Below are 12,323 nucleotides of genomic sequence, written 5' to 3'. Positions count from 1 at the left end.
TCCTACTGACCCTGGGCCCTCCTCCCTCTTCCTACTGACCCTGGGCCCTCCTCCCTCCTACTACTGACCCTGGGCCCTCCTCCCTCCTCCTACTGACCCTGGGCCCTCCTCCCTCCTCCTACTGACCCTGGGCCCTCCTCCCTCTTCCTACTGACCCTGGGCCCTACTCCCTCTTCCTACTGACCCTGGGCCCTCCCTCCTCCTACTGACCCTGGGCCCTCCTCCCTCCTCCTACTGACCCTGGGCCCTCCTCCCTCTTCCTACTGACCCTGGGCCCTCCTCCCTCTTCCTACTGACCCTGGGCCCTCCTCCCTCCTCCTACTGACCCTGGGCCCTCTTCCTACTGACCCTGGGCCCTCCTCCCTCTTCCTACTGACCCTGGGCCCTCCCTCCTCCCCTCTCTCCTCCTACTGACCCTGGGCCCTCCCTCCTCCCAACCCTCCTCCTTCTGACCCTGGGCCCTCCCTCCTCCCCTCCCTCCTCCTACTGACCCTGGGCCCTCCTCCCTCTTCCTACTGACCCTGGGCCCTCCTCCCTCCTCCTACTGACCCTGGGCCCTCCCTCCTCCCCTCCCTCCTCCTACTGACCCTGGGCCCTCCTCCCTCTTCCTACTGACCCTGGGCCCTCCCTCCTCCTACTGACCCTGGGCCCTCACTCCTCCCCTCCCTCCTCCTACTGACCCTGGGCCCTCCCTCCTCCCAACCCTCCTCCTACTGACCCTGGGCCCTCTCTCCTCCCCTCCCTCCTCCTACTTACCCTGAGTCCTCCCCCTTCTCTAGTAGGCCCGCCCTTTGACCTGTTCTCGTGTGTGCCCCCAGGTCTATCCATGCACACGATGGCAGGAATGGGACCCCTCGTCTCGGGACGGATGACCCTGCACGGCATGGCTCCCACCGCCGTTCACTCTGTTCTCCTTGTCTCCAACCTCAACCCCGATGTGAGTGACCCCCTGTCACCCCGTAAATATCCCCTCTATCCTCTTCGTCCCTAATGGCGCCCTATTCCCTACATAGTTTACTACTTTTTACCAAGGCACAATGGGTTTTGGGTCTAAAGTAGTGCACTACATAGGGAATAGGGTGACATTAGGGACTTAACGTGTTGAATAGAATTCTGCTGGGTCTTATTGGATTCTTCAGATAAGCAGCATTAGGGCTGAGCTACTGCTGCCTGGCCGGCTGGCTGAGCTACTGCTGCCTGGCCGGCTGGCTGGCTGAGCTACTGCTGCCTGGCCGGCTGGCTGAGCTACTGCTGCCTGGCCGGCTGGCTGAGCTACTGCTGCCTGGCCGGCTGGCTGAGCTACTGCTGCCTGGCCGGCTGGCTGAGCTACTGCTGCCTGGCCGGCTGGCTGAGCTACTGCTGCCTGGCTGGCTGGCTGAGCTACTGCTGCCTGGCTGGCTGGCTGGCTGGCTGAGCTACTGCTGGCTGGCTGGCTGGCTGAGTTGCTGCTGCCTGGCTGCCTGGCTGAGCTACTGCTGGCTGGCTGAGCTACTGCTGCCTGGCTGAGCTACTGCTGCCTGGCTGGCTGAGCTACTGCTGCCTGGCTGGCTGGCTGAGCTACTGCTGCCTGGCGGGCTGGCTGAGCTACTGCTGCCTGGCTGGCTGGCTGAGCTACTACTGCCTGGCTGAGCTACTGCTGCCTGGCTGAGCTACTGCTGGCTGGCTGGCTGAGCTACTGCTGCCTGGCTGGCTGGCTGAGCTACTACTGCCTGGCTGAGCTACTGCTGCCTGGCTGAGCTACTGCTGCCTGGCTGGCTGGCTGAGCTACTGCTGCCTGGCTGGCTGGCTGAGCTACTACTGCCTGGCTGAGCTACTGCTGCCTGGCTGAGCTACTGCTGGCTGGCTGGCTGAGCTACTGCTGCCTGGCTGGCTGGCTGAGCTACTACTGCCTGGCTGAGCTACTGCTGCCTGGCTGAGCTACTGCTGCCTGGCTGGCTGGCTGAGCTACTGCTGCCTGGCTGGCTGGCTGAGCTACGGCTGCCTGGTCAGCTGGCTGAGCTACTGCTGGATGGCTGGCTGAGCTACTGCTGGCTGGCTGGCTGGCTGGCTGAGCTACTGCTGGGTGGCTGGCTGAGCTACTGCTGCCTGGCTGGCTGGCTGAGCTACTGCTGCCTGGCTGGCTGGCTGAGCTATGGCTGCCTGGTCAGCTGGCTGAGCTACTGCTGGCTGGCTGGCTGAGCTACTGCTGGCTGGCTGGCTGAGCTACTGCTGGCTGGCTGGCTGGCTGGCTGAGCTACTGCTGGGTGGCTGGCTGAGCTACTGCTGCCTGGCTGGCTGGCTGAGCTACTGCTGCCTGGCTGGCTGGCTGGCTGAGCTGCTGCTGCCTGGCTGGCTGAGCTGCTGCTGCCTGGCTGAGCTACTGCTGCCTGGCTGGCTGGCTGAGCTACTGCTGCCTGGCTGAGCTACTGCTGCCTGGCTGCCTGGCTGAGCTACTGCTGCCTGGCTGGCTGGCTGAGCTACTGCTGCCTGGCTGAGCTACTGCTGCCTGGCTGCCTGGCTGAGCTACTGCTGCCTGGCTGGCTAGCTGAGCTACTGCTGCCTGGCTGAGCTACTGCTGCCTGGCTGAGCTACTGCTGCCTGGCTGGCTGAGCTACTGCTGCCTGGCTGGCTGGCTGAGCTACTGCTGCCTGGCTGGCTGAGCTACTGCTGCCTGGCTGGCTGGCTGAGCTACTGCTGCCTGGCTGGCTGCCTGGGTGGCTGGCTGAGCTACTGCTGGCTGGCTGGCTGGCTGGCTGAGCTACTACTGCCTGCCTGGCTGCCTGGCTGGCTGGCTGAGCTACTGCTGGCTGGCTGGCTGGCTGGCTGGGTGGGTGGGTGGCTGGCTGGCTGGCTGAGCTACTGCTGCCTGGCTGGCTGGCTGAGCTACTGCTGCCTGGCTGGCTGGCTGAGCTACTGCTGCCTGGCTGGCTGGCTGAGCTACTGCTGCCTGGCTGGCTGGCTGAGTTACTGCTGCCTGGCTGGCCTGCTGAGCTACTGCTGGCTGGCTGGCTGGCTGGCTGGCTGAGCTACTGCTGCCTGGCTGGCTGAGCTCCTGCTGGCTGGCTGCCTGGGTGGCTGGCTGCCTGGCTGGCTGGCTGGGTGGGTGGCTGGCTGGCTGGCTTGCCTGGTGTCTGGCTGCCTGGCTGGGTGGGAGGCTGACCTGGTGTCTGGTTGCCTGGCTGGGTGGGTGGCTGCCTGGCTGGCTGGCTGGCCTGGTGTCTGGCTGCCTGCCTGCCAGGCTGGGTGGGTGGCTGGCTGGCTGGGTGGCTGCCTGGGTGGCTGGCTGGCTGGGTGGGTGGCTGCCTGGCTGGCTGGCCTGGTGTCTGGCTGCCTGCCTGGCTGGGTGGCTGGCTGGCTGGCTGGCTGCCTGGGTGGGTGGCTGCCTGGCTGGCTGGCCTGGTGTCTGGCTGCCTGCCTGGCTGGGTGGCTGGCTGGCTGGCTGTCTGGCTGGGTGGCTGCCTGGCTGGCAGGCTGGCTGCATGGCTAGGTGGCTACGTCTGATGATGCCATCAATATGAGACAAGGAAGGGAACAGGCTTGGTTGGCTACTGAGCCAGTTTAATTAGAGAACAATGTATATCACACCACACCAGAACGGTCTTAACTTAACCAGCTGACTGACTTCCTCATTCTTCTTCCTCTTCCTCCCTGCAGAGCATATCACCACACGAACTGTTCATCCTGTTTGGTAAGGAGGCTTGGATTTATTATTGGCTGAAATATATTTATTAGATTTCATAAAGACAACCATTGAAATGGGACAAATGTAGTAATGGCTTTGGTTGTTAGGCACTGCATAGCCTGCGTGTGTGGCTACCGTGGTTACCGTGACTAACAGTAACCACGGTAATCTGTGATTGGCTGATAAGGATACTTCCTGTCCAACCACTCATCCGGAATCCTCTCTGTTCTGTCAGTCAACGCATATAAACACACACACAAACACACACACACAAACCTCTATCTCCCTCTAACACACGGGACTAAACAATGCAGAGAAGTAATGTACTGTATGTCCACACACCTCTCTACCCTCCCCTTATCTCTTCTTGCCCCCTCCTCCCCCCCTCTCTGCCCCCCTTCTATCTATCTCTCCCTCCCCCTCCTCCCCTTCTATCTATCTCTCCCTCCCCCTCCCCTCTCTCTCTAGGGGTGTATGGTGATGTGCATCGGGTCAAGATTCTGTTCAACAAGAAAGAGAACGCCTTAATCCAGATGGCCGACGCTACTCAGGCACAGCTTGGTGAGAGAACAGATCCCACTGCCATCACACTGTTAAACTGACAGATCAGATCCCACTGTTATACTGAGAGAACAGATCAGATCCCACTGTTATACTGAGAGAACAGATCCCACTGTTATACTGAGAGAACAGATCCCACTGTTATACTGAGAGAACAGAACAGATAAACACACAAACACCTGTGAAAATAGGATATCATAACATATTATGATAATTTATTATATCTCTATAAAATGTTCAGAATAACGAATTAGACACCGTTTTCTTTTGGTAAATCACTAAGGGCTGGTTTACCTAGTCCTGGACTAAAAAAGAGAATCTCCATTGAAAGGGCTTTTTAGTCGAGGTCTTAATTTGTCCAGGAAACCAGTCGTAAATGATCAGTCTGTACAGTTTTCTGACCTGGCCCCTTCTCCTCTCCCTGGTCCTGTTATCTACTGCAAATGGCCAGCAGACATACATAGCTAGCTGTGTCAGGCTGTACTGTGTCTGACTGTCTCGTCTCCCCCCCAGCTATGTCCCATCTGAATGGCCAGCGGCTGCACGGTAAGGTGATCAGAGTGACCATCTCTAAGCACCAGACGGTCCAGCTGCCCAGGGAGGGACAGGAAGACCAGGGCCTCACTAAAGACTTCAGCGGCTCCCCGCTACAAAAAAAAAAAAACACCGCTTCAAGAAGCCTGGATCCAAGAACTTTCAGAACATCTTCCCTCCCTCTGCCACCCTCCATCTCTCCAACATCCCGTGAGATTCACTATACCTCCCTCTTCCTCCCCCTCTCCAACTATACCTCCCTCCTCTTCCTCCTCTCCAACTATACCTCCCTCTTCCTCCTCTCCAACTATACCTCCTTCCTCCCCCTCTCCAACTATACCTCCCTCTTCCTCCTCTCCAACTATGCCTCCCTCTTCCTCCTCTCCAACTATACCTCCCTCCTCCTCCTCTCCAACTATACCTCCCTCCTCCTCCCCCTCTCCAACTATACCTCCCTCTTCCCCCTCTCCAACTATACCTCCCTCCTCCTCCCCCTCTCCAACTATACCTCCCTCTTCCCCCTCTCCAACTATACCTCCCTCTTCCTCCTCTCCAACTATACCTCCCTCTTCCTCCTCTCCAACTATACCTCCCTCCTCCTCCTCTCCAACTATACCTCCCTCTTCCTCCTCTCCAACTATACCTCCCTCCTCCTCCCCCTCTCCAACTATACCTCCCTCCTCCCCCTCTCCAACTATACCTCCATCCTCCCCCTCTCCAACAATACCTCCCTCCTCCCCCTCTCCAACTATACCTCCATCCTCCCCCTCTCCAACTATACCTCCCTCCTCCCCCTCTCCAACTATACCTCCATCCTCCCCCTCTCCAACTATACCTCCCTCCTCCCCCTCTCCAACTATACCTCCCTCTTCCTCCTCTCCAACTATACCTCCCTCTTCCCCCTCTCCAACTATACCTCCCTCCTCCTCCCCCTCTCCAACTATACCTCCATCCTCCCCCTCTCCAACTATACCTCCCTCCTCCCCCTCTCCAACTATACCTCCCTCTTCCTCCTCTCCAACTATACCTCCCTCCTCCTCCCCCTCTCCAACTATACCTCCCTCCTCCCCTCTCCAACTATACCTCCCTCTTCAACTATACCTCCCTCCTCCTCCCCCTCTCCAACAATACCTCCCTCTTCCCCCTCTCCAACTATACCTTCCTCCTCCTCTCCAACTATACCTTCCTCCTCCTCTCCAACTATACCTCCCTCCTCCTCCTCCTCTCCAACTATACCTCCCTCCTCCCCCTCTCCAACTATACCTCCCTCTTCCTCCTCTCCAACTATACCTCCCTCTTCCACCTCTCCAACTATACCTTCCTCCCCCTCTCCAACTATACCTCCCTCCTCCTCCCCCTCTCCAACTATACCTCCCTCCTCCCCCTCTCCAACTATACCTCCATCCTCCTCTCCAACTATACCTCCCTCCTCCCCTCTCCAACTATACCTCCCTCCTCCCCCTCTCCAACTATACCTCCCTCCTCCCCCTCTCCAACTATACCTCCCTCCTCCCCCTCTCCAACTATACCTCCCTCCTCCTCCTCTCCAACTATACCTCCCTCCTCCTCCCCCTCTCCAACAATACCTCCCTCTTCCTCCTCTCCAACTATACCTTCCTCCTCCTCTCCAACTATACCTCCCTCCTCCCCCTCTCCAACTATACCTCCCTCTTCCTCCTCTCCAACTATACCTCCCTCCTCCCCCTCTCCAACTATACCTCCCTCCTCCCCCTCTCCAACTATACCTCCCTCTTCCTCCTCTCCAACTATACCTCCCTCCTCCCCCTCTCCAACTATACCTCCCTCCTCCTCCCCTCTCCAACTATACCTCCCTCCTCCTCCCCCTCTCCAACTATACCTCCCTCCTCCTCCTCTCCAACTATACCTCCCTCCTCCCCCTCTCCAACTATACCTCCCTCCTCCTCCCCCTCTCCAACTATACCTCCCTCTATAGACTAGCTCCATGCTGATAGCCTAGGTAGGTCTATAGACTAGCTCCATGCTGATAGCCTAGGTAGGCCTATAGACTAGCTCCATGCTGATAGCCTAGGTAGGTCTATAGACTAGCTCCATGCTGATAGCCTAGGTAGGTCTATAGACTAGCTCCCTGCTGAATGGACAGCATTAAAAAAAGGTAATATAACAGGTAATAGATTACTTTCCATGCAACATAATAGTGTATCAAGATTACTTTTGTTAAATGTAAGGAGTCCCAACGCTGGTCACAAGAGAACTGTAACCAGGTTTTATTAGGATAAGGGCTGGTAGATTAGAAACCGTACGCTTCAAAAACGCATTATTTCCATGAAGTTATACTGAAACAGAAAAGCCTATTTTTTTATTTCACTTTTATTTAACCAGGTAGGCGAGTTGAGAACAAGTTCTCATTTACAGCTGCGACCTGGCCAAGATAAAGTAAAGCAGTGCAACACAAACAACAGAGTTACACATAAACAAACGTACAGTCAGTAACACAATAGAAAAATCTATGTACAGTGTGTGCAAATGTAGAAGAGTTAGAGAGGTAAGGCAATAAATAGGCCGTAGAGAATGAAAAAATAAATAATTAGCATTAACACTGGAGTGATAGATGTGCAGATGATGCTGTGCAAGTAGAGATACTGGGGTGCAAAAGAGAAAGAGGGTAAGTAATAATATGGGGATGAGGTAGTCGGGTGGGCTATTTACAGATGGGCTGTGTACAGGTACAGTGATCGGTAAGCTGCTCTGACTGCTGATGCTTAAAGATAGAGAAGGAGATATAAGTCTCCAGCTTTAGTGATTTTTGCAATTCGTTCCAGTCATTGGCAGCAGAGAACTGGAAGGAAAGGCAGCCAAGGGAGTGTTGGCTTTGGGGATGACCAGTGAAATATACCTGCTGGAGCGCGTGCTACGGGTGGGTGTTGCTATGGTGATCAGTGAGCTGAGATAAGGTGGGGCTTTACCAAGCAAAGACTTATAGATGACCTGGAGCCAGTGGGTTTGGCGACGAATATGTAGTGAGGGCCAGACAACGAGATCATACAGGTTGCAGTGGTGGGTAGTATATGGGGCTTTGGTGACAAAACAGATGGCACTGTGATAGACTGCATCCAATTTGCTGAGTAGAGTGTTGGAGGCTATTTTGTAAATGACATCGCCGAACTCAAGGATCAGTAGGATAGTCAGTTTTACGAGGGTATGTTTGGCAGCGTGAGTGAAGGAGGCTTTGTTGCAAAATAGGACGCCGATTCTAGATTTAATTTTGGATTGGAGATGTTTGATATGAGTCTGGAAGGAGAATTTACAGTCTAACCAGACACCTAGGTATTTATAGTTGTCCACATATTCTAAGTCAGAACCGTCCAGAGTAGTGATGCTGGTTGGGCGGGAGGGTGCAGGCGGCGAAAAGTTGAAGAGCATGCATTTAGTTTTACTTGCATTTAAGAGCAGTTGGAGGCCACGGAAGGAGAGTTGTATGGCATTGAAGCTCATTTGGAGGTTTGTTAGCACAGTGTCTAAAGAAGGGCCAGATGTATACAGAATGGTGTCGTCTGCATTGAGGTGGATCAGAGAATCACCAGCAGCAAGAGCAACATCCTTGATGTATACAGAGAAGAGTCGGCCCGAGAATTGAACCCTGTGGCACACCCATAGAGACTGCCAGAGGTTCGGACAACAGGCCCTCCGATTTGACACACTGAACTTTATGTGAGAAGTAGTTGGTGAACCAGGCTAGACAGTCATTTGAGATGCCAAGGCTATTGAGTCTGCCGATAAGAATGCGGTGATTGACAGAGTCGAAAGCCTTGGCCAGGTCGATGAAGACGGCTGCACAGTATTGTCATTTATCGATGCCGGTTATGATATAATTTAGGACCTTGAGCATGGCTGCGGTGCACCGATGACCAGCTCGGAAACCAAATTGCATAGTGGAGAAGGTACGGTGGGATTCGAAATGGTCGGTGATCTGTTTGTTGACTTGGCTTTCAAAGACCTTAGAAAGGCAGGGTAGGATAGTTATAGGTCTATAACAGTTTGAGTCTAGAGTGTTACCCCCTTTGAAGAGGGGGATGATCGCGGCAGCTTTCCAATCTTTGGGGATCTCAGACGATACGAAAGAGAGGTTGAATAGGCTAGTAATAGGGGTTGCAACAATTTCTGCAGATAATTTTAGAAAGAGAGGGTCCAGATTGTCTAGCCCGGCTGATTTGTAGGGATCCAGATTTTGCAGCTCTTTCAGAACATCAGCCATCTGGATTTGGGTGAAGGTGAAGGGGGGGGCTTGGGCCAGTTGCTGCAGGGGGTACTGAGATGTTGGCCGGGGTAGGGGTAGCCAGGTGGAAAGCATGGCCAGCCGTAGAGAAATGCTTATTGAAACTATCGATTATCGTGGATTTATCGGTGGTGACAGTGTTTCCTATCCTCAGTGCATTGGGCAGCTGGGAAGAGGTGCTCTTATTCTCCATTAACTTTAGTGTCCCAAAACCTTTTGGAATTAGTGCTACAGGAGGCAAATTTCTGTTTGAAAAAGCTAGCCTTAGCTTTCCTAACTGACTCAGAATATTGGTTCCTGACTTCCCTGAAAAGTTGCATATCGCGGGGGCTATTCGATGCTAATGCATAACGCCACAGGATGTTTTTGTGCTGGTCAAGGGCAGTCAAGTCTGGAGTGAACCGAGGGCTATATCTGTTCTTAATTCTACGTTTTTTGAATGGGGCATGCTTATTTAAGATGGTGAGGAAAGCACTTTTGAAGAGCAACCAGGCATCCTCTACTGACGGGTTGAGGTCAATGTCATTCCAGGATACCCGGGCCAGGTCGATTAGAAAGGCCTGCTCGCTGAAGTGTTTTAGGGAGCATTTGACAGTGATGAGGGGTGGTCTATTAGGCAAGTTGCTGCAGGGGGGCAAGGTGGTCTATTTCAGTAGAGATACTAAACATGATGTTAAAACTATACACTCCTTCCTTTGTAACCCGTCCGTCTCCTTCCAACAGCCCGTCTATAACAGATGACATCCTAAAGGACCTTTTCTCTGGAAATGGATACACAGTCAAGGCCTTCAAGTTCTTCCAGTGAGTTCTCTTTCAGACACCTACAGTACTTCTTCTACTTCCTCAATACTTCTGCAATACACAGCATACATGTTCTAATGAGTATAAACCTAGAGCAGGTCTTGTAGGTTTACATCTATCTAGTCCAGGGCTCTCCAACCCTGTTCCTGGAGAGATACCATCCTGTAGGTTTACATCTATGTAGTCCAGGGCTCTCCAACCCTGTTCCTGGAGAGATACCATCCTGTAGGTTTACATCTATGTAGTCCAGGGCTCTCCAACCCTGTTCCTGGAGAGATACCATCCTGTAGGTTTACATCTATGTAGTCCAGGGTTCTCTAAGATATCGTCCTGTAGGTTTACATCTATGTAGTCCAGGACTCTCCAACCCTGTTCCTGGAGAGATACCATCCTGTAGGTTTACATCTATCTTGTCCAGGACTCTCCAACCCTGTTCCTGGAGAGATACCATCCTGTAGGTTTACATCTATCTAGTCCAGGGTTCTCTAAGATATCGTCCTGTAGGTTTACATCTATGTAGTCCAGGACTCTCCAACCCTGTTCCTGGAGAGATACCATCCTGTAGGTTTACATCTATGTAGTCCAGGACTCTCCAAACCTGTTCCTGGAGAGATACCATCTTGTAGGTTTACATCTATGTAGTCCAGGACTCTCCAACCCTGTTCCTGGAGAGATACCATCCTGTAGGTTTACATCTATCTAGTACAGGACTCTCCAACCCTGGTCCTGGAGAGATACCATCCTGTAGGTTTACATCTATGTAGTCCAGGACTCTCCAACCCTGTTCCTGGAGAGATACCATCCTGTAGGTTTACATCTATGTAGTCCAGGACTCTCCGACCCTGTTCCTGGAGAGATACCGTCAGCCAAGTATCTGTAGCCAGTCAAATATCACATTCGACATAAATAAATATTAGGCATGGCAAATTGTATAGAATTGCAAGAAAATTAACTCCACTCCACTTTCTCTGCACTATACTCATGATTTTGAATGAATTTTCCTTTGGAGATCCATTTATCTATCCATGCATCCACCTATCTTATCCTGTCTCTCTGTCTGTGTGTCTGTCCTCTCAGGAAGGACCGTAAGATGGCTCTGATCCAGTTGGGTTCAGTGGAGGAGGCCATCCAGGCCCTGATCGACCTCCACAACCACGACCTGGGAGAGAACCATCACCTCCGCGTGTCCTTCTCCAAGAGCACCATCTGACCCGACTGACCCCACTTCCCCACTTCCTCACCCCTAGGGCCTCACTCCTAGCGGCAGTGAGGGACAGAATGACCCACTTTGACTTAAAAACAACAACAGACAATTGACTAGTTTAGATGATATTGTTGAGTAATAGACTACTGTAATGCAAGGCCTTCAGATAGAGACTGAGCTGGTCTGGAAGGAGTGATGGTTGATTTATTCAGGGCAGGGAAGAGAACAGTGAGTTGGGATGAGGTGGCATGGTGAATCATTAAATCCTTTATCTGGCATTATAGGACCCTAACCCACGGGATGGGAGAGAGGTATTCAACACTCTTGGGAGGTTTCTGCCAAGTATACCACAGGTACACCTACAGACTCATCACCTACAGACCCACCACCTACAGACCCACCTACAGACCCACCACCTACAGACCCACCACCTACAGACCCACCTACAGACCCACCACCTACAGACCCACCTACAGACTCACCACCTACAGACCCACCTACAGACCCACCACCTACAGACCCACCACCTACAGACCCACCACCTACAGACCCACCTACAGACCCACCACCTACAGACCCACCTACAGACCCACCACCTACAGACCCACCTACAGACCCACCACCTACAGACCCACCTACAGACCCACCTACAGACCCACCACCTACAGACCCACCACCTACAGACCCACCACCTACAGACCCACCACCTACAGACCCACCACCTACAGACCCACCTACAGACCCACCACCTACAGACCCACCACCTACAGACCCACCACCTACAGACCCACCTACAGACCCCCACCTACAGACCCACCACCTACAGACCCACCACCTACAGACCCACCTACAGACCCACCACCTACAGACCCACCACCTACAGACTCACCTACAGACCCACCTACAGACCCACCACCTACAGACCCACCACCTACAGACCCACCTACAGACCAACCCCCCTCTTCTCCTTAACTAACAGCACACCAACGTCATGTAGTGGTGAACTGTGAACATCGTTGTCGTTTAAACCACGTGTACCTGTAGTCTGGCTTCTCTTCAGTTACTGGATGTCTTCTGAGCGGATGACTTACCGGATGACTTACCGGATGACTTACCGGATGAGAATAAACAGATGAATCCGAGACACAACGTGTTTAACGGTTATTATCACGGACACTGAGGAAGGATCGAAGGGCTGATGAAGCCGATAGCGACGCGCCTTCAGACCAATGGGCCGCCTCCATTTTGAAGTAACATTAGGACATTGATTGAGGGGGACCAATGATCAGGCCTCCTCCTCATCCTCT

At 53.5% G+C, this 12,323-nt stretch overlaps 2 protein-coding genes across 2 annotated transcripts in view; both read left to right on the top strand.

The window, feature by feature from the left end:
• The window catches only part of LOC115160185 (polypyrimidine tract-binding protein 3-like), a 98,894-nt gene extending 87,662 nt beyond the window's left edge, over positions 1-11,232 (top strand). Inside the window, 7 exon segments of the mRNA XM_029710567.1 lie at positions 819-937; positions 3,634-3,667; positions 4,130-4,222; positions 4,736-4,884; positions 4,887-4,966; positions 9,735-9,812; positions 10,890-11,232. Coding sequence (XP_029566427.1) covers positions 819-937; positions 3,634-3,667; positions 4,130-4,222; positions 4,736-4,884; positions 4,887-4,966; positions 9,735-9,812; positions 10,890-11,022 — 686 coding nt within the window. The 3' untranslated portion in view covers positions 11,023-11,232.
• Positions 11,233-11,316: 84 nt separating this feature from the next.
• On the top strand, positions 11,317-11,988 carry LOC115159835 (repetitive proline-rich cell wall protein 1-like). Its single transcript, XM_029709888.1, has one exon. It carries the CDS (start codon positions 11,317-11,319, stop codon positions 11,986-11,988), a length of 672 nt encoding a protein of 223 aa, XP_029565748.1.
• The last annotated feature ends 335 nt before the right edge of the window (positions 11,989-12,323 follow it).

The sequence above is a fragment of the Salmo trutta genome, chromosome 23 (assembly GCF_901001165.1).
Source record: "Salmo trutta chromosome 23, fSalTru1.1, whole genome shotgun sequence".
Taxonomy (NCBI): Eukaryota; Metazoa; Chordata; class Actinopteri; order Salmoniformes; family Salmonidae; genus Salmo; species Salmo trutta.
The sequence above is the reverse complement of the archived record's forward strand: the minus strand, read 5'-3'. Positions and strand labels throughout refer to the sequence as shown.

Excerpts from the sequence above, each read along its gene's own strand:
- LOC115159835 (XM_029709888.1), top strand. The coding sequence starts at position 11,317 with ATGGGAGAGAGGTATTCAACACTCTTGGGAGGTTTCTGCCAAGTATAC.